General features: G+C 34.4%; 3 protein-coding genes across 6 annotated transcripts; 2 read left to right on the forward strand and 1 right to left on the reverse strand.

Annotated features, from left to right (window-relative positions):
• Nucleotides 1–22: 22 nt before the first annotated feature.
• LOC107035779 (protein unc-50 homolog) lies at nucleotides 23–3,877 on the forward strand. 3 transcript variants are annotated; one of them, XM_015253366.1, is made up of 7 exons: nucleotides 23–101; nucleotides 1,363–1,461; nucleotides 1,539–1,690; nucleotides 1,765–1,951; nucleotides 2,655–2,788; nucleotides 2,871–2,972; nucleotides 3,583–3,877. In XM_015253366.1, the coding sequence occupies exons 2-7, from the start codon at nucleotides 1,370–1,372 to the stop codon at nucleotides 3,717–3,719; spliced, it is 804 nt and encodes a 267-aa protein (XP_015108852.1). In that variant the 5' UTR covers nucleotides 23–101; nucleotides 1,363–1,369; the 3' UTR covers nucleotides 3,720–3,877. The 3 variants fall into 3 exon arrangements, with proteins under 3 accessions (XP_015108852.1, XP_015108853.1, XP_015108854.1); XM_015253367.1 differs by having other exon boundaries at nucleotides 57–178; XM_015253368.1 differs by lacking the exon at nucleotides 23–101 and adding an exon at nucleotides 193–402.
• Nucleotides 3,863–8,294, reverse strand: LOC107035778 (UV excision repair protein RAD23 homolog B). Its single transcript, XM_015253365.1, has 5 exons — nucleotides 8,047–8,294; nucleotides 7,903–7,975; nucleotides 7,610–7,760; nucleotides 5,905–6,416; nucleotides 3,863–4,775 (listed from the first exon to the last, which is right to left on the reverse strand). Exons 1-5 carry the CDS (start codon nucleotides 8,110–8,112, stop codon nucleotides 4,519–4,521), a joined length of 1,059 nt encoding a protein of 352 aa, XP_015108851.1. The 5' UTR covers nucleotides 8,113–8,294; the 3' UTR covers nucleotides 3,863–4,518.
• Nucleotides 8,295–10,723: 2,429 nt separating this feature from the next.
• LOC107035698 (dynamin-like 120 kDa protein, mitochondrial) lies at nucleotides 10,724–20,713 on the forward strand. 2 transcript variants are annotated; one of them, XM_015253244.1, is made up of 10 exons: nucleotides 10,724–10,973; nucleotides 11,950–12,329; nucleotides 13,525–13,656; nucleotides 13,950–13,994; nucleotides 14,820–14,903; nucleotides 15,402–15,559; nucleotides 15,954–16,117; nucleotides 16,947–17,403; nucleotides 18,280–19,693; nucleotides 20,296–20,713. In XM_015253244.1, exons 1-10 carry the CDS (start codon nucleotides 10,945–10,947, stop codon nucleotides 20,358–20,360), a joined length of 2,928 nt encoding a protein of 975 aa, XP_015108730.1. In that variant the 5' UTR covers nucleotides 10,724–10,944; the 3' UTR covers nucleotides 20,361–20,713. The 2 variants fall into 2 exon arrangements, with proteins under 2 accessions (XP_015108730.1, XP_015108732.1); XM_015253246.1 differs by lacking the exon at nucleotides 13,950–13,994.
• The last annotated feature ends 209 nt before the right edge of the window (nucleotides 20,714–20,922 follow it).

The raw sequence follows: 20,922 nt of genomic DNA on the forward strand, positions 1-20,922 counted from the left end.
GGGTTTCTGTCGCTCCTTGTGGATTTACTTTCAGCTGATGTGTTTCGTGGAAATGTTCATGTGTTATCGATCCATCAGTTGACGTTGGAGTAACAAGACCGGTAATATTTTGGTTTTTTGCATCAACAATTGTCAGCAAAATGGTTTTTCAACTTTTGGTTAATTGTTAAGACTCGAAGTAAGTGGGGGGAGGGAGTGCAACGATTGTTATGGGCTACGAATTGTCGCTGTGATTTGACGTATTTGCAAGGTTTTTTAGTTTGTTTTTGGTTTTTCTTGGGCGATGAGGGGATATTAGGGTTTATTGTTGATGTTTGGGGCAATTGTTGGGTGTTATTTTTATTCGGAAGATTCTTCTTCTGTTTGATGTGGCTGTATCCTCCAACCATCGTACACTGAGAGGTAAACGACAGAGTTCCCAAACAAGTCTTAATTGTGCCAGAAACATAGTGTTTTCTTAAATTATCGAAATGGATTTTTTTGTGCCAAATATGTAAAGAGTGCGCCGAGAGGGAAAATTGTAGCTCCAAAAAATTGTAGTCTCTGTGCGAGCAGGAAATGTTATTTCCAACACCACTTCTTCGTTATTAGATACACCCACTTGTATTTTGCTTTCAAATTAGAATTAAACGATTTCTTTTTTGGTGATTTTTAACTAGTGATTTTGTTGGCTCAATCAAGACTTATTTGAGAACTTGTTTGTTTTTCTCTCAACCACCAGATTAGAAGATTGGCTGTATTTTTTTTACTCAAGACATGTGAGTCAGTTCCATGGTAAAAATACAAGAAGAAGAAGAAATGAAAGAATTAGAGGAAATGGTCTGGATTTTTTTGTGATTGACTACGTGTTATTGAAGAATTGAAGAAAATGAGTCATTTAACTTCAGGATGAGGTTTGGTTTCGAAGTTGATTCATTTATTTATGATTTTTAAAATCACTATCGAGGAGTTTTTTGTTTTTTATGGCCTTAAAATAGAATTAAACAATTTTTATCTTAATTTTTAACTAGTGATTTTGTTGGCTCAAAGAAGGCTTGTTTGAGAACTTGTTTGTTCTTCTCTTAGCGTAGAGGCATGCACCAAACTAAAAGCTTGATTGTATTTTTTGTATTTTTAATATTATTGGAGTTGTTATGGAAGAAATGGTCTGGAGTTATTGGTAATTGATTAGGTGTAATTGAAGAATTGAACAAAATGAGTCAATTCAACTTCAGGATGAGATTTGGTTTTGAAGTTGACTCATTTTACCATTTTCAAAATCATTAGCGAGAAGTTTTGTACACTTGTTGGATAAAATGTAATTCTTCACCTAATTTTTAATGTCTAAAAATTAAATAGCTAAATCTATCAATATTATTGCAGCCACAAAATGAAATATGCAACGTCACCTTCTACAAGTCGTTGCAGTTCGCCTATGATGTTCAGCTCGAGTTCATCTCTCCCAACTCCCATCACGTACAGGTATGACTCAACCCCCACAAAGCTCCCCCTACTGTCTCACAATTAATTCAGCAGTAATAATTCCATTATAATTTCAGAACCAATTGCATGGGTGCTGCGACAAAATGTTACAAATACCTGAGGAAACTGCTGAAGTTCCAACAAATGGACTTTGAGTTTGCCGCGTGGCAGATGGTTTTCCTTCTAGCATCGCCTCAGAAAGTGTACAGAAATTTTCAGAATCGAAAACGTAACTATTTCATGTTCACTATTTCATGAGATTAATAGTTCTCAGACTGTTTTTAAAATTTGATAATTTTCCAGAGACTAAACAACAATTTGCAAGAGACGATCCAGCATTCCTCGTTCTCTTAGCTGGATGGCTTTTAGTATCTTCAGTGGGATTTGCTATCGTCTTAAGATTAAGTTTCTTCCAGTTTTTCAAATTCTTTATGTATACAATTCTTGTTGATTGTATACTCGTTGGATTGTGCGTTGCCACAGTATTTTGGTAAATTAACTTTTCACATTTATTAATTCTCTATATTATATGGAACATTCAATGCCAAATCAGCTCCCATGGGTATCAATGAAGCTCATTTTGAGATTGAAAAAATTGAAAGATGCGTTATTGAATGGCTTAGCGATACTGCAGTATTTCTCTTCGCAGAGTATTGCCAAAAACGAGATGAATGGTTTTTTCATTATTCAAATTGACTAATTTGTTCGCAAGATAGATATTTGTTAGCCAAACGAGTGCTCTAAGACGATAAAAATTAACAGGAATTATTTATTTATATAGTTCTTAATAACGAACATGCCAATTGACGTTTATGACACAACAAAATCGAGGAAGCTAGTTGGCAATCAGAATTGAATACGTAAAACGTAGAAGAATAGAATCTTCTTGAACATCTCGTTAGCATCAGCTGAATATTCTTGCAACAAATTAGTATTGAAGACGTAAAACGTAACAGAATCAAATTTTTTAAACATTTAATTCCTTTGGTGTTGAATGGATTTGATTTTTATTGTAAATTTATTCAGCTGTGAGAGAATTCATCCGCTCCTTTCCTCAAAAAAATTATTTTTTCTGAGATAAATTCACGATTTTGAATAATGTTGGATCAATTTATTTCGTTTTACCAATTCACGAATGATGTCCTTATCCCCGTGACAACGAATCAAAATACTGAATATTCATCATCTTTCAGGTTCGTGACCAATCGTTATTTACGATCAGATCACACTCAGGATGTCGAGTGGGGATATGCCTTCGATATCCACTTGAATGCATTCTTCCCACCCCTGGTGATAGTGAACTTCCTCCAGCTGTTTGTCTATCACGGTAACAGTTCCTCCAAAATTAATTCATGAAATCGATCCCAGGAATTTTAGCGATGTTACTCATATTTTGTTTTTTATTGCAGCAATCATCAATTCTGATTCCTTCACTGCCAGATTTTTTGGGAACACTTTCTGGCTCGTAGCTGTTTCTTATTACGTGTATATAACATTTTTAGGATACACTAGTAAGTCGAATAAATTTTCTGCAGCATCTGGAAAATTATCAAATAATTCTTTGAATTATTTTGAATTTGAAGGACTTTAATTATTTAATTCAAGTACTTGATCTAGTTTTATTTTGTCTAACTTTTTCAAACGTTTTTGGTTAGACCTCTGAGCTTCTCCTGCAATTATTTTATTATTCAACCTTTAAAGGTCTAAACTTGAATTCCAGTTTTAAACCATTAGAAAACATTCTAAAAATTTGAAAAGATGATTAGAATTTTTGTTGTTGTCAATTTTTCAAGATTATGACCTTTTTTCATAAATAACTCATGAAAAATCAATTTTCTACCCTAAAAAATATTTTTTTTGTCATAAAAAATGTGTCAATATTCAAAATTTTTCCATAAATCAATTTTATTTAAAAAAAATGATTTTTTTGAAAATTTACACAATTTTTATTATCAATTTATGAGAAGAAAATATTCATAAAAAAATGTCATCCGCACAATTTAATTGATAAAAGGTATTCAAATATTCTCCAAAATTTTTTTATAAGTAATTTCAAAAAGAATGTGAGGATCACTTTTAGTTCATTACTGTATAAATAAAGAAGTAAATTCATTTTTCTAGGTGTCGAAATCCTTCATCGAACAGCAGGAATCCTCTGGGTCCTCCCATTCGCCCTCATGATCTACATAATATTCCTCTGCGCTGGAATCAACGTAACAAAAGAAGTCATGTCCCTGTACCACCACAGAGTCACATAATAAACCCAATAAAAAGTGATAAAATCAAAAAACGAAAGCAATCATTCGCGAAAAAAAAAATGAAGCACTGACAATGTATTTTTCTATACCTAGAATATTAATCCACCATGAATGATCTATTGATGTAAAAAAGTCAAATGAAATAGTTTAGTAAGTTATTCATTTATTTTCTATTTTTCTTTCTTCTCCTCTTTTGCTCGTAGATAGAAATTTTTAGATTGTTACAATTTATGTATAGATATAATATTAGAATATTACATTCTATTAAATTCCTCTCTTATCCCCACGTTTCTCCTGAAACGTGAATGAGCTACATCGTTTTTCTCTCGCGTTTTCGATAAAAAAAATATCGCTAAATTAATGAATTTGAGGCAATTTACTCAGATTTTATTCGTTCCCTCCGATCGAACAGTTCCATAATTACGGTTCAAGCATTCTCTACTGAAAATACAAATAAATCATGTAATTTTCAAAATATTTTATTTATACCTAGTGCTGCAAGCACTAAAAATAAAAAGAATTAAATTGAAACCCAAAAATTTATGAGAAATAAACACACTTTACGAACGCTCAAATGGCCGAGGAAAGTAAATTAATATTAACTAATGAAAAAAGGGAGAGGGTAATTCAATTATACAAATGCTTTTCTCTTCACGCTAATCATTTCATATTTTCCACTGGGAATAACAGTTCCAGTTGTCCTTGGAACGATGCATTCCTTCTCATCTCTTTAACAGTCTCGTAAGCTCTGGAGGTATTGAACTTAACCACATGCAACAAAAAAATTCCCCAGTGGTGTTCAGTCATCAAGATTTTGAGATAATAAAAAATTAGCAGCCAGATTTTCATTTTTTTCACAGGCAAAGTACGCCTGGAGTGCGAGATGCTCGGGGAAACCTAGTGCCTTGAGCCTCTCGATTGCTTCTCTGTCTTGGGGTGATACAGGAATAACACCAGCACCTGGACTACCACCGCCTGTTACACCACCACGCGCAGCTCCACCAGTTGGGGATGATGCTGGAGCACCTTGGGTTGGATTACCACCTGCTGCACCAACTGCACAAATACAAAATGATGATGACAAAATATTCATTGACTTCTTTTTATAAAAATGAGGATGTATTCATTGGGGTGATATCAGAATAAATTACAAATGTTGAAATCTTGTTTTTGATTTCTTTCGTTGAAAACGTCAGTTTTATAATGAGATGAATCAATTTCAGGAAAATAAACCAACACTTTTGTCGTGTTTTTAATAGTTATTCATAGCTCATTGAACTGAGAAATAAATTTGTTAATTTATGAATCATCAAAAATAATAAAAATGATAATAAAATTAATAAAATTCTTAATTATTAAATTAATCATCAATTAAATATTCACATTACGAATGATTTCATCAATCAATAATTTAGTTAAGAAGATTGACGATTATTTGGTTAATCGAAAATGCTTTTTATGAAATTTAGGATTATTTACTCAATGCGCAATTGACAGTTCAATGTTATAAATTATTCAATTCATCTTCAATCGGAAATGTTCAGCGATTATCAATTATTTTATTATTTTTTAATTTCGATGATTATATTACGTCCCTGTTCAATTGTTGAAATACTGTTTTTGATTTGTATTGTTGGAAATGTCAGTTTTTTGACGAGATGAATCAATTTCAGTGAAATCAAAATTAACAATACAATATAAATATAACAATTCTAAATTAATCATCAATGAAATATTCAAATTGCGAATTATTTGATCGAAAATCTCTTTAAGAAATTTAGAATTATTCATTCAATAGTCGATTGAAAATTTAGATTATCAATTATTTTATTATTTTTCAAGCTTCAATGAAGATGAATGAACCTTAATTATTTTAAGGTGCAACCCCTGTTCATCTTAATAGAATAAGATGCCGATCTCGATCCCGAGAGTTCAATTTCCAGAATAAATTAAAAAATTAAGCTTCCATTGAAATATCGATGATCATTTCAAATGAAAAACTCAATTTTGCTGAATTTCCAAGATGAATAACAAATTCGATGAGCGATTTAATCTTAAATTAAACAAAAAGGATCCAAATTGAAACGCAAAAATGAAATTGAAATTGAAATGTTATTTAAAAGTCAAAATGTCTCAAATATTCGAGACAGCCAATGCGAATTATTCATCACATGAATGAACTTACCAGGTTCATTGAGCATACGAACAAAAGCCTCTTGATTCTGAGAAATAAGTTGGAGTAATGCTGGGTTTGATTGTCCGATCTGTTGGAGAACAGCATTGAGTAGCTGTGGATTTTGTTGGATAACTTGACGCATCTGTTGGAACTGGGGCTGCGTCCTCAAGAATGCGAGTGGATCCTGTCCCCCCTGTGGATCAGCCAGATTGTCCTGTCCCTCGGGATTGTCGACCTCGGGTGGATCCTCGAACAGTTGTGCTGGGATGCCAGTCAACAGGTACTCCACAGCTCTATCAGGATTATTGAAACTAGCGCGGAGAGCCTGCTCCACCTGCTCGCGCTCGTAACCCATGTCCATTATGTTATTCACCATTGTGTTGTACTCCTCGCCCATGAGGAGAGCACTCTCCGGTTGACTTCTTGCGTCAGCTGCTGGGGGATTTTCCGGGGTGGCTACAGGGGTCGTGCGAGCTGCTGCCTGGGCTGCTGGAGGATTTGAGGGCGCAGCTGAGGATGCACTGGTGGAAAAATAATTCGTGGGGATGAAGACTTTCTATTATTTTGGAATTGGTAAAGTGGAATTCTGGTAATTGTCAGGCATTTATTGGGATAATAAATCAGTTCAACTTATGATAAAATTTCATGGAAAAATATAGCGAATTCCATTCTTCTATGGGACTCATTCTATTGAATAGTTTTCTATAGAATTTCCTCGGCTCAAATTTTCTTTTTTTTGTTTCATTTTTTTTATGAACAAAACGGAGAATAGAATCTATCGAATTTTTTTGTAGAATATTTTCTATTGAACATTTCAACAGAAATGTTCTATTTTAAATTTTTTGGGTCCAGATACTGAGGGATTTGAGAGAGCACAGCTGAGGAAGCACTGGTGGAAAATAATTTGTGGGAATGAAGAGTTCCAATGAAATTGACGTTCAAATTACGAAAATTCCTTGGGGCCTTGGTCAGAAGCAATAGAAAACCCCAAAAACAAATGATTTCAGGAAAAAATATCAGATGACCGTTTTTAAACCTGATGAAACTTCCAACGAAAATAATTGTTCTTATTGACATAATTGCACATTTGTGAGTAAAATTCATCATATATCTTAATTTCCCATTTTTCGCTGAAAATAATAATCTCTAGAGAAAATTGTTTTTTTTACAGCTAATGAAATTTCCACCAGAAAATCTCGGTTTCATATTATCCCCTAAAATCACTCTTTATCAAGAGAGAGTAGAGTTCTAAAACCAAAAAAAAAGGCAGAACAAAAACCAAAAATAACTCAATTTTATAATTTGTCTCAATTTGAAAATCTCACATCAGAAACGCCTCATTTCACAAAAAAAATATCAAAATCCCTTTTTCATCACGCTGTGACGAAAAGTGAACTTTTCGGCACGCTCCGCGTGCCTAAAAGTCCAATTTCCGCCACATTGTGATGAAAAATATTGTTCGTAACTCGTGAAAAAATGTTTTTTAGCTCGTGGGATTATATCGACCGCCTTCGGCTCGTGATATAAACCTCCAACTCGCCAAAAAACACTTTTTTGCACTCGTTACGAAATATACTATTTCGTAGCGCATGAAATCTCCCTCAAAAAGTCCCTTAACATTCCCTCCCGCCATCCCTCATTACCAAGACAATTCCAAACAGTATGTGACACCGTGCAAAAAGCAATCATCTTTACCATGCACTTCAGTAATTACCTAGTTGTCGACTGATCTTTGCTCTCCTCGGGCTGGCTTTCACTGGTCGCAGTGGCACTAGCAGTTTTTGGCTTTGTAACCATGACTACAATGAACTTCTTCTCATCAATATTGTACTCAGTCAGTGGATGATCGTCTGTCAGTATTTTCCCTGAAAAAATTGTCCCAAATTACGTCTCAAATTCCCCCAGTAATCTTCCCCCAGTATAATTATCCTCCAATCACTGGTTGCAATGATAATGAGCGATATGTACAGCCCTATCTCAAGAGTAAGGTTATGTCTGATAATTTACCCGCATATATCAATTTCTGGTGCTGTGCCGGCCATTCCTTTTGTGCTTCAATTTTATCCTTGAGCTCCTTCACCTGAACGACATGATTGCAATTAAACCACGAACATTGGGCTATTAATCACAATGATAATACGATTTCTTTACCGTCTTTGATGGATCAATTTCAACAGTGAAAGTTTGTTGCTGGAGATTTTTCAACGTGATAATCATCTTTCCACTGCCTCAAATGTCAACGTTTACGAACAGTACTCGTCGTCCCTCTATGTGTTAATTATTACTAAAATATATTTATTTAGTATAAAGTGCGGGGGAGCCAAAAAAGGATGATTTTCCCTTTCCTTTTGAAAAATATTCTGGTGACGATGAGTCGGCACTGAATAGCACAGCAGAGCCCAGTGTGGGAATACTCGTAATCAAAATACTTGAGGATGCGACGAGGTGTGCGTGAGCAGGAACGACTGGGATTGGCTGCGTGGGAAAATGGAAAACGTGACTTCGCGACGGCGATTGGCTGATTGATCGGGTTATTTTTATGACGCCATTTACAAAAGCGGCTTTTGGGGGAGAATTTTTTGTCGGAAAAACTCGGAGTTGGGCTTTTGTCGCGCTTTGTTGATGATTCTACGTAATTTTGAATCATTGTTTTGGGAAAATAACGACAGATTCACAGGGGTAATGACGAATTTTTGCGCCGGAGTGAAAATAAAATGAAGAGGCTTTATCCCTTTTGTTTCGAAACAAAAAGATGAATTCAATTGGCGAAGTTTTGGAGAAACCTGGCGAATTCGGGGGAGTATTCTGTAGGATTTCTATTGAAGTTTCTATTAGTTTTAGCCGATTGTATTTAAAACTTCAGCAGCTCACGGGGACGAAAAGATTTAATAGAAAAACCTATCGAATTCGTTAGAAAATTCTATTGAATTTCTATTGAACTGTTCTATGAGCAGTTCCACGCCAAAACGGACACCTAAAAGGTTCGATGTCGCGAATTTTCTTGCTGATTTTTTCCTGGAAAGTTGAGCATTAGACGAACATTTTGAAAAAAACAAGTCGAAAATATTAATAATTGCGGGAGTTATGATTTTTTTAAATTTCCTTGCATTTTTTTTATTTGTTTTTGGCCGATTCTAATGAAATGTTCAATAGAAAATATTCAGTAAAAAAGTCAATAGAAATCAATTTTTCTATATAACTCATTCTATTGAGATATTTTCTGTAGAATTTCCTCGGCTCAAATTTTCCAAGTTTTTCGTTTGATTTTCTCGACGAGAAGGAAAGAAAAATAGAATGAAAAAAACTTGGAAAATTTGAGTCGAGCAAATTCTATAGAAAATAGGGAAGAGTAGGGTAAAATGGAGACTAGACTTTTTAAAAATTATTCATAACTCAAAAACAAATGTAATAATAGAGCTCAGTTTAGGCTCATCATAAAGTGAAAGAATTGTTCTTTGTATTGAACAAAAAATTATTAAATTTTATCAACACTTCAACCCCTCATTAACATTTAAAAAAAAGTCAAGTGTCCGTTTTACCCTAACTCCCCCNGGAAAACGTGACTTCGCGACGGCGATTGGCTGATTGATCGGGTTATTTTTATGACGCCATTTACAAAAGCGGCTTTTGGGGGAGAATTTTTTGTCGGAAAAACTCGGAGTTGGGCTTTTGTCGCGCTTTGTTGATGATTCTACGTAATTTTGAATCATTGTTTTGGGAAAATAACGACAGATTCACAGGGGTAATGACGAATTTTTGCGCCGGAGTGAAAATAAAATGAAGAGGCTTTATCCCTTTTGTTTCGAAACAAAAAGATGAATTCAATTGGCGAAGTTTTGGAGAAACCTGGCGAATTCGGGGGAGTATTCTGTAGGATTTCTATTGAAGTTTCTATTAGTTTTAGCCGATTGTATTTAAAACTTCAGCAGCTCACGGGGACGAAAAGATTTAATAGAAAAACCTATCGAATTCGTTAGAAAATTCTATTGAATTTCTATTGAACTGTTCTATGAGCAGTTCCACGCCAAAACGGACACCTAAAAGGTTCGATGTCGCGAATTTTCTTGCTGATTTTTTCCTGGAAAGTTGAGCATTAGACGAACATTTTGAAAAAAACAAGTCGAAAATATTAATAATTGCGGGAGTTATGATTTTTTTAAATTTCCTTGCATTTTTTTTATTTGTTTTTGGCCGATTCTAATGAAATGTTCAATAGAAAATATTCAGTAAAAAAGTCAATAGAAATCAATTTTTCTATATAACTCATTCTATTGAGATATTTTCTGTAGAATTTCCTCGGCTCAAATTTTCCAAGTTTTTCGTTTGATTTTCTCGACGAGAAGGAAAGAAAAATAGAATGAAAAAAACTTGGAAAATTTGAGTCGAGCAAATTCTATAGAAAATAGGGAAGAGTAGGGTAAAATGGAGACTAGACTTTTTAAAAATTATTCATAACTCAAAAACAAATGTAATAATAGAGCTCAGTTTAGGCTCATCATAAAGTGAAAGAATTGTTCTTTGTATTGAACAAAAAATTATTAAATTTTATCAACACTTCAACCCCTCATTAACATTTAAAAAAAAGTCAAGTGTCCGTTTTACCCTAACTCCCCCTATATGAAAAGAATAAGTTATATAGAAAAATCGAATTCTGTTGACTTTTTCTATTGAACATGTCAATTGAATCAGCCAAAAACTAATAGAAAGTTTAATAGAAATTCAATAGAATTTTCTAACGAATTCGATAGGTTTTTCTATTAAATTTTTTCGTGCGTGGTACCCGGCATGCAGAATCAGAGCGGCATGCGGCCCCTTCTGCAAGCTCCAATGCCGTTCGATGTGTGGAACGAGGTTGGGGGTTACGATTATATGATTCTTCCTGGAAATATCAAAATGAAATTCATCTGCAGATGAACTAGTCCCCGTGTTTCGGTTAATTATTCAAGACTCCTAGGGTTTGTGGTACATACATGCTCGACCCTCTGTGGATTTATTTTAATGAATATCAAATTGCTGAGAGTGACAAGAGGTTCGAGATAGATCGTGAAAATGAAGCAAATTTTGAGTGGAAACTTTGGGTAAGCTTTCTGCATTTATTGAATAATTATCCTCCCATTTACAGTACTCCGATATTTATGAGTGAACAAAATTAAACTAGACTTCAATCGCACGTTTTTTGCGCTTCTATTGCGGAGTAATTTGGGCTCATTCTGGAGCCACTGATAGGTTATATTCCCAGTGTTCATTTTCTCCTGAATCATGAAGATGATCGTGATTACTAATTGCTTGAACTCCAAGGTCAGTTGGGAAAATGAACATTTTCATTGTTGAATGCCACTTGATGCAATAATCGGCGCTGACATTTTTTTAAACGATTTTATGGTGCAATTCAAAGCAGCTGGAAGGTTATATTCTGAAAAATCTGATGAATGTCTTACAAGTTCATGAGATTTTATTTTATTTTGGGTCTATTTTGCAATTTAAACGGTACGGACTCATTGTTGCGAGCAATTTTACGCAGGTTTTATTAGTTTTCAGTATCCTCACGGGTTTTCTTTTCTCAATGGTGAGGATATTTAAAGGGACACGTATGGAAAATTTCATAGAAAAACCTAGTGAATTCGTTGCGAAATTCTACTTTCTTCTATTGAACTTCATATTATTCAGCAAACTATTTTTGCGACAGAAAAATTTTTGTCGCAAAAATAGATTTAGTAGTTCAAAAAAAAATCAATCAGTCAATCGAATTCGATTTTTCTACAGAATTTATTGAATTTGTTGAATTGATTTCATTGAATTTTTAATAGAATAAATGTCAGAAATTGAGAATTGGAGACTAAAAAATTTATCGGATTATTATTATTAATCATTTAATTATGTAATAATTAAACGATTAATAATAATAATGATAAATAATCAATATTCACTCTTTGGAGCCACTACAACATTTTTCTGACAAAATGATTTATTACACACAATGGAGTCCCAAAAAACGGGATTAAAAAATTGCAAAAAATTCCTGCAAGTTGCCCATTAGATTATTCATCTTTCCAGACACAGCATTTTGCTGATATCCAAAAGCTCTCGTCACCCGATATCTGTGATCACAACGAGAAACTTGATGTCTGGAAAATTGAGTAGATTTTACAGACCTCTGCTATGTACCCCCCAATCCCGATATTTCATCAATCCAAATCGTGGATATGCGATGATAGTGGGTCGAGTGCTGAGGGGAGTCCTCAAGATTCGGTATTTATTGCTGGGGGGTGCTGTTGGGGGTGGTGTGACCCTTCAGAAGAAATATGAGCAATGGAAGGAGGGTCTGCCAGGGCTCGAGTGGATGGACAATGTCATGCCAACTGAGCAGCAGTGGCAGAACTTCAGGGGATCGTTGATAGATATTAAGAATACTCTCGCTGATAAAATAGAAATTGGTGAGAATCCTCAGGATCAAGAATATTACATTCTATTTGCTCGTTTTCATTATTTGGGTTGGTGATGTAGTCAATTAATTCGTTTCGACGATAACTGAAAAATGTTTAATTGTTTAATTGTTTAAGGATATCCAAGTATCTTTTGCAGTTTGGTACAGACCATATTATAAATTATAAATTCAACCATTTTCAATCATCAAATTAAATTAAAATTAAATAAAAATCAAATTAAATTGTCAATTAAATTGCGGAGAAGGATTTGAAATAAAACAGGAATATTCAGCGACATTCAAATTACATTTTGCATGGAATTACTATTTTTTTAAACATTCGATGTTTGAAATCGATTTCTGGTATAATTCTGAATATGAATAAATTTGTTACGATTCCGAACAAATGATTTTTATGGGGAAAAATTGATTGTTTATACATTATTTATAGAAAACGCTCGTAATTTTTGTAAATTGCAATTTTTAAATTATTTCATGAATCTTCCTCGAAACGTAAATTTCTCAATTATTTTCCAGACTTTTAAAATGCTTTCTAACGGTTCAATATTGAGATTAAAATTCAGACCTGCAAAATTTAAATTAAATCCTCAAGGATATCCGAGTATCTTTTATAATGTGGTACAGACCACACTACAGATTCAACCATTTTCAATAATCAAATTTGTCAATTAAATTGACCGAGATAAATTTGAAAAAAATCACGAATATTCAGCATCATTCAAATTACATCAATTTGTTTCAATTTACTTTACGCAAATTGCACAGAATGATTATTTTTTAAACATTCGTTGTTCATAAATAATTATTAAAGTTTTTTAAACTTTCGAAAACCTAATTTTTTTAGACACGAAATCGATTTTTAGTGAAACTTTGAATATGAATAAATTTGTTACGATTCTGAACAAATGATTTTCATGGGGAAAAATTGATTGTTTATAAATTATTTAGAGAAAATGCTCGTAATTTTCAAAAATTGCATTTTTAAAATTATTTCATTAATCCTCCTCCAAAAGTAAAGTTTCTCATTTTCTTCAGATTTTTAAAATATTTTCTAAAGGTCGAGAGTCAAATTCAGACTTGCAATGTTTAAATAATAAAACCATCATTTCATGACTCATACTTTATACAAAAAAATCATGTTTGTAATATCAATTCTAAATGATTTCTCTTAATGTGACATTCAGATCCTCGAATAAAGGAATACAGTGAAGCCAAATATCGAGAATACAAATACTGGTTCAATCAGAGATTAGAGGACGCAATTAAGGCAGCTGAGACTCAAAGATTAGAGGAGCAAAATGGGGATACGTTGTCGAGTGAGTCTTGCTCGTGTGATTCATGTCGAATAAACATGTTCCCAGATCACGAAAAATCCTAATGAATGCCCAACGCCTGTTCCCATTCTGCTTCATCCCAGCACAATAATCCTCGTCCTGACTTGCCTCCTCTCATGTTCGCACCATTGAAACCTCACCTTTTATTCGAATATTTAGATTCCTGGAGAATCAACATTTGCATGAATGAATTCCCAGATTGAGTGAAAAATCAAAATCCTTGGGGTGGAATTATTTTTCTTCCATACTTATATGATTTGGTCTGTTCTATTCAGGTATATTCGATGCACTCAGAGCCATAGCAAACCAAGTGTATTCAGGTGTGTAATAAAAAATGTAAAAAGAGAAAAATTTTATTTACACCGAGAGAAAAGGATTCTTAAATCATTTGAATTGAAAGTATCGATTCAATTGTCAAGTCATAAACATTTTTTTGTTTCCACAATTCAAGAGACATTTAAAAAAAATTATTTTTACATCAATTGTTCCTAAGAAAAACAAGAATTTATCTTTTAAAAAATTCTACGATTAATTTTTTAAATTATTTTACTATTTCATTTCATTATTTTCTGCTTAAACTTCGATCGTTAGAATCCATTAGTTTCAGAATATATCGAATGAATTGATTTGATCAAGAAATCAAGTAAAAGGAAATAATTCTCTTGATGAATAAATTAATTTCTCGAATTATTGTTTTCAATATTATTCAACAAACAGAAAATAAAAGTTGATTGTGTAATATTCCCTTTTATATTGAGTTGAATTCGAATAAAATTTATAAGAATAATACTTTTCGCTCAGTGGATGGCAACAAGTCTGACCATTCAGCATTTCCAAATATGTTTAACCCACGATTATATCTTTTATCATTATTGGAGCCGATTATTATAATTGAGTACGTTCATTAAACATTGTTACAATACTGAATGGGACAGGCCTATTACTCTATTGAATTGCCCACGATTGGAATGTTCTTTTTTCGCCATTCACCTTCCCAATTGCAAGTCATGCTTCTGGCACAAGCCCTCAATATCATCATTCATGGAATTGTTCTTGCTGAACGTTCGATCAAATACATTCCAATCTTGAACGAGTGAATTATTCGTCGTTGGTTAATAAAAACACGATTTCATGTGATTTTTTAGATACAAAAAAGGAGTTGGCGAAGAGTTCAGTGGCATATGCAAGACCCTTGAGCAGTGATTACGACGATGATCGGAAAAAAGCTCGTAAATATAACATATTAATTATATTAACATTTTCAGTTTTTGACATATTCGCAAATTTTGCGTTTTTTATTTATTTTTGCTGCAACACGCATAAAAAAAATAATGCCTTAATTTAATTCTATATTCTATTTTTTATTCTTTCGTATTTCTATTAGAAGTCTATAAGAATTGAGTTGGAGTTCTGTTCGAATTCTATTAATAAGTGCTATTAGTTTTTGTGTCAATTCTACTGAAGATTAGCAATTCTATTCTATCATTTTGTTGAGAGATATTTGCTGGAAAAAACGTCAATAAATTTTAATTCTTCTATAAAAATTCTTGGGCATAAATTGTCCAAGTTTTTTACTTGTATTTTCATTTGTTGAGCGTAACAAAATTTAAGAAATGAAAAACGTGGAAAATTCTTAATATAGTTTCTTAATGAAAGGGCTACGATTTCCTACTTAATTTTTTCATACGTGAAATTCATGATTTCTAAAAATTGTGGTATTATCTTAGAATCTTCGCAACAGAGGATGGACGCAATGCAGGATGAACTGATGCAGATGCAATTGAAGTATCAACGTGAACTGGAGAGACTTGAACGTGAGAATAAAGAATTGAGGAAGCAAATGCTGCTGAAAGGAAATCAGAAGATCAATAGTCGAAAAATTAAGGTAGAAGAGATTAGCGCATTCTTTTCAAGTCTTCACTATCTCCTGAACACATGAAAAAATTTGAGAGGAAGACCTGGCGCTTTCTCCACAAAATTCTATTGAATTATTATTATATTTTTTCAAGTTTTGTTTCCTTAAATTTTATTATGAAAATTTCATTACCAATGAAAATAGAATTTCTCAGATAAAGCTTTAAGTTTTTTTATTATTCGTTGTCATGCGCGAATGAATGAAGAGATTTGGATTAATCTGGACTGATTTTGAAGCGTAGAAAAAAAATAGCTTGAACATGAGATGAAATTCTTCAAATTTCACGCTGCCAATCTCGAGTTATTGGAGACTAAAGCCTCAATTTTAGATGATTTTGTTCAACTCCTGCTTTTTACTCTTTTAGAAATCTCTTATAGACATGTACAGTGACGTTCTGGACGAGTTGAATGATTATGACAGTGCTTACTCGACAGCTGATCATCTACCAAGAGTTGTGGTGGTGGGTGATCAGAGTTCTGGGAAGACTTCTGTACTGGAGATGATTGCCCAAGCAAGGATATTCCCAAGGTACAACGAATCATTATTAATTTTATAATTGCACCCAGAGAAATTGTTTATTTAAATTGCATAAACTTTATTTGTGTTTCGTGGCTATCAAACAAATAAAATTTTCAAAATTAATAAATTCATCAGTTGAAATTAAAATAATTGAAATAAAGGGAAGGCAATAAAATCATTTGCAATAAATGGATTATTTATTCCATATAATTATTCTAAATTATTTTATTTAGTTAAAATGAGTCAGTTTAGAAAACATGAGAAATATTTTTGTTCTGTTTTTTTTTTTAGAAAAACCACACTGAAATTTCCAAATTTCAGGGGCTTTTATTTATCGTGCTGATGAGCTTCCTACGTGTGGTTCAATGTAAAAAAATGATAGAAAATTAGGTTTTGACTTTTTTCATTGATGGAATCTTCAAGAGAGATTTCACACATACACAATCCATGCATAAATATAACTCAATGATTTTTTTTTAGAAATTTTCATTTTTGGGGTTTTGGAATTTTTTATCTCAAAATTTCTACAAGTAAGTTGACCCAAAAAATTGGAAATTTTAGATTTAACGAATCCAAAGCTTCCATTCAGAGTAAAAAATTTCAAAATTTGAGAATTTCAAAATTTTGAAATTGTGTCGTAAGGACACTTTTGAAGATTTTATTCGTCTAAAGTCTCTTTCTGATCAATAACAAATCAAAACCTAATTTTTTCTCATTATTTACATTAAAACTAAAGTAGTTTACCCTCCAGCACGATAGATGAGGGCACCAGCGGTTTAGAATTGTTGTTATTGTCCCCTTTAATGCGAAACAATTCAATTTTTACATTGGAATAAAGGGGTGGTGGTGAAATGATGACGAGGGCGCCCGTGAAAGTGACCCTCAGCGAGGGTCCCTACCACATCGCTCAGTTCAAAGACAGCTCTCGAGAGTTCGACCTCACGAAAGAATCCGAATTAGCAGAATTGAGGCGTGAAGTTGAGCTGAGAATGAAGAACAGCGTGAAGAATGGGAAGACAGTCAGTCAGGACGTGATATCGATGACGGTCAAGGGCCCTGGACTCCAGCGAATGGTTCTCGTTGATCTCCCTGGGATCATCAGCACTGTTACTGTTGACATGGCTGAGGACACCAGGGATGCTATTCGTCAGATGACCCAGCAGTACATGAGCAATCCAAATGCCATTATTTTGTGCATTCAGGATGGTTCTGTGGACGCTGAGAGGAGCAATGTCACTGATCTTGTTGCGCAGATGGATCCTACTGGAAAAAGAACTATTTTTGTTCTCACGAAGGTGAAATAAAAAAATTCATTGATAAATATTTGACGAAAAAATGGTCAATGATTATCAAAATGTCATTCTCTGTGACGATAATCGGAAATAAAAACTTTCTATTACTCAATTAATCAGAGATTTTCCGTACACATTATGGAATGCTCATCTAATTAATGATGGAATCTATCTCATTAAGGCCCGGGTGGATTATCTTTCGAACGTGATCTTGGTTGTTTTTTTATTTTGATAATCTGAAATGATCTCCAATTGGTATTCAGTTTTACATAGCCCTGGAGGCTCCAAAAATTATTCTTGTACAATCAAAAAAGCGTTGAAAAAAAGCTGAACATTTTCAAAGACCGTTTTTGAATAATATTGAGAAATAAACTCAATAGGGAGGAAATTGCAAATTAATAATTTGATGCATCTAATGGCTGTTGGGTCGTCATTTGTCACAGTAGTCAATGGTTCTCAGATCGTTAGTTACCATTATAAATCATCCATTCACCATTTCCTCTTCATCGGACTCATTTCTTAATTTTTATTAAAAATGCTTTTCAGTTTTTTCAACATTTTTTCGATTGTACAATCATAATTTTGGAAAGTGTGATATATTTTTCATTATAAAGATAAAAAAACAATCGAGATAACGTTCGAAAGATAATCCCCCCGGACCTTAACTCAATCTAATCCTGAAGACGAAAAAATGCGAAAAAAAATAATATAGTATAACCTAATCTAGTTTGGCATTATTATTAATTACGACAACAAATCATAACTAAATTTTTTTCATCAACCATTGATACTATAATAAAATATTAATAAAGAAAATTATTCTCCTGCCGATCTCTCTCGAAAATGAGTAAAAGTGATGTAAACAAAAAACCCTTGCAGGTGGACATGGTAGAGGAGAACCTCACGAATCCGGACCGGGTCCGTAAGATCCTCTCAGGCAAGCTCTTCCCCATGAAGGCCCTGGGCTACTTCGCAGTGGTGACAGGCCGAGGTCGTGCGGACGACAGTATCCAAACGATAAAAGACTACGAGGAGAAGTTCTTCAGGAACTCAAAGCTCTTCAAGGACGGGGTCGTCATGTCGGGACAAGTGACCACCCGAAACCTGAGCCTGGCAGTGTCCGAGTGCTTCTGGAAGATGGTCCGCGAGACGGTCGAGCAGCAGGCAGACGCCTTCAAGGCGACCAGGTTCAACCTCGAAACCGAGTGGAAGAACAACTTTCCCAGATTACGAGAGCTGGACAGGGACGAGCTCTTCGAGAAAGCCCGCGGGGAAATCCTGGACGAAATAGTGAATCTGTCTCAACTGTCCCCAAGACATTGGGAGGAAGTCCTGATGACCAGAATCTGGGAGAAGGTGTCCATGCACGTCTTCGAGAACATCTACCTGCCAGCTGCTCAAACCGGAGACACTGGGACCTTCAACACAGCAGTGGACATAAAATTGAAACAGTGGGCTGAGCAGCAACTGCCAGCAAAGAGCGTCGAGAGTGGCTGGGAGTGCCTGAAGCACGAGTTCGAGAATTTCATGAGCACGGCGAAGCAGAGTTCAGATCACGACGACATTTTCGATAACCTCAAGAATGCTGTTGTCAATGAGGCGATCCAGAGGCACTCGTGGGAGGAGAAGGCGTCCCAGATGCTGAGGGTCATTCAGCTCAACACCCTGGAGGACAGGAATGTCAATGACAAGAGGGACTGGGACGAGGCTGTCAGGTTTCTCGAGACTTCTGTCAAAGACAAGCTCCAGAGCACTGAGAAATTACTGTACGAGATGCTGGGGCCCAGCAGGAGGGAGAGGATCTTCTACTGGATGAGTCAGACTGAGGAGCAGGCGAGACGATCGGCTGTTAAAAACGAACTCGATAAGATTCTTTACTCTGACAAGAGGCATGCACCGATGCTCACGCAGGACGAATTGACCACTGTGAGGAAGAATCTTCAGAGGAGTGGGCACGATGTTGATAATGAGTTTGTGAGGTCCACTTGGCATCCGGTTTACAGGAGGTTCTTCCTCCAGCAGAGCTTGACCAGGGCGTATGACTGCAAGAAGGCTTTTTACATGTATCATAATGGACATGAGAATGAAACTGAGTGCAGCGATGTCGTGCTGTTCTGGAGGATTCAGCAGATGCTGAAGGTCACTTCGAAGGCTTTGAGACAGCAGATTATGAATAGGGAGGCCAGGAGGCTCGACAAGGAGATCAAGGAGGTGCTGGAGGATTATAGCCAGGATAGTGAGATCAAGAGGAAATTGCTGACCGGGAGGAGGGTGGAGCTTGCTGAGGAACTGAGTGAGTTTTGGTTGGAGTTGACGTGCAGAAATTTGAGATTAAATTAAATTGATTGAAATTGAATTTCGGTTTTTTCATTCAAAATTCAATTAATTTGGTATTAATTATTATTAATTATTTTTATTGTCTTTTTATATTTTTTAATTTATTTATTTATAAAATTCGATTTCTTTCATAGAATAAAGTAATATAGGTTTCCCTTAATCTGTCCGTATTTTTACTATAGAAATCCTTGGGCATGAATTTAAAAGTTTTTTTTTCTTGGATTTCGCGGTAAGAAACAAAATTTGGAGAATTCATTCTCAAGAATTTCTGTCTATGAAAAAATTTCGAGAGAATGTTTCATGTATGAAAGTCAAAATCTCCTGACGTATTGAATTTTTTTCTACTGAATTTTTTCATAGTCTGATATCAATATCAATTATTCAGAGTTGATTATCGTAAACGGAAGTGAAGTTGAATGATTTTATTTCATCCCTTGACTAATGAACTCAATTTTTATTAATGAATGAATGAATAAAAAAATGAATGATTGAATGAATGAATAAACGACTGAATGAAAAAATGAATGTTGATAATTTCATGTTATTTTTTACTTGCAGAACGCGTAAGACAAATTCAGGAGAAACTGGAAGAATTCATTCAAGCACTAAACAAGGAAAAATGAGTGGATTAACGCCGAAACTCCGAGACATTTATCATATAATAACGCCAATGTACAGCGATCCTGGTGATCGACGGCTTTAACACCGATTTATTTCAATAAGTGATGACCGAAGCAGAAGAGGGGCGATGATGGACTACCGTTGAACTGTACCCCTGGGTCCCTCCCTCGATGATCACATTGTTTGATGCTACTGAACAGTCACGACGTAGAAACTGATTGAATTGTTTACTGATTTATTTCGTCAGTCGAGAGGATGTAGACCAAAAAGCGAGAAGATCTTTGAACAAGACAGTTTTAAACTGCACGTTTGTTAGGAAATGGTGGAATGAATAAAATTGTTCTCACACAGAAAAGAAGTCTGTTTTTTTTCTCTATTGGGGATAATGAGTCGATAATAAGTCGTTTAAGGATGTTTAGCCAAAACTCATATTATTCACCATAATTTTGATATTGTCTCATATCAAATTGATTTTCAATTGGCTTTCAATTGAAGGCCCGAGTTGAAGACCCGAGTTTGTAGCAAAGATGTCAGACAAGATATGAATGTTTTTTTGGGCTCAAA

This window comes from Diachasma alloeum, unplaced genomic scaffold (assembly GCF_001412515.2).
Source record: "Diachasma alloeum isolate Michigan unplaced genomic scaffold, Dall2.0 Dall_scaffold_00200, whole genome shotgun sequence".
In the NCBI taxonomy this organism is placed as follows: Eukaryota; Metazoa; Arthropoda; class Insecta; order Hymenoptera; family Braconidae; genus Diachasma; species Diachasma alloeum.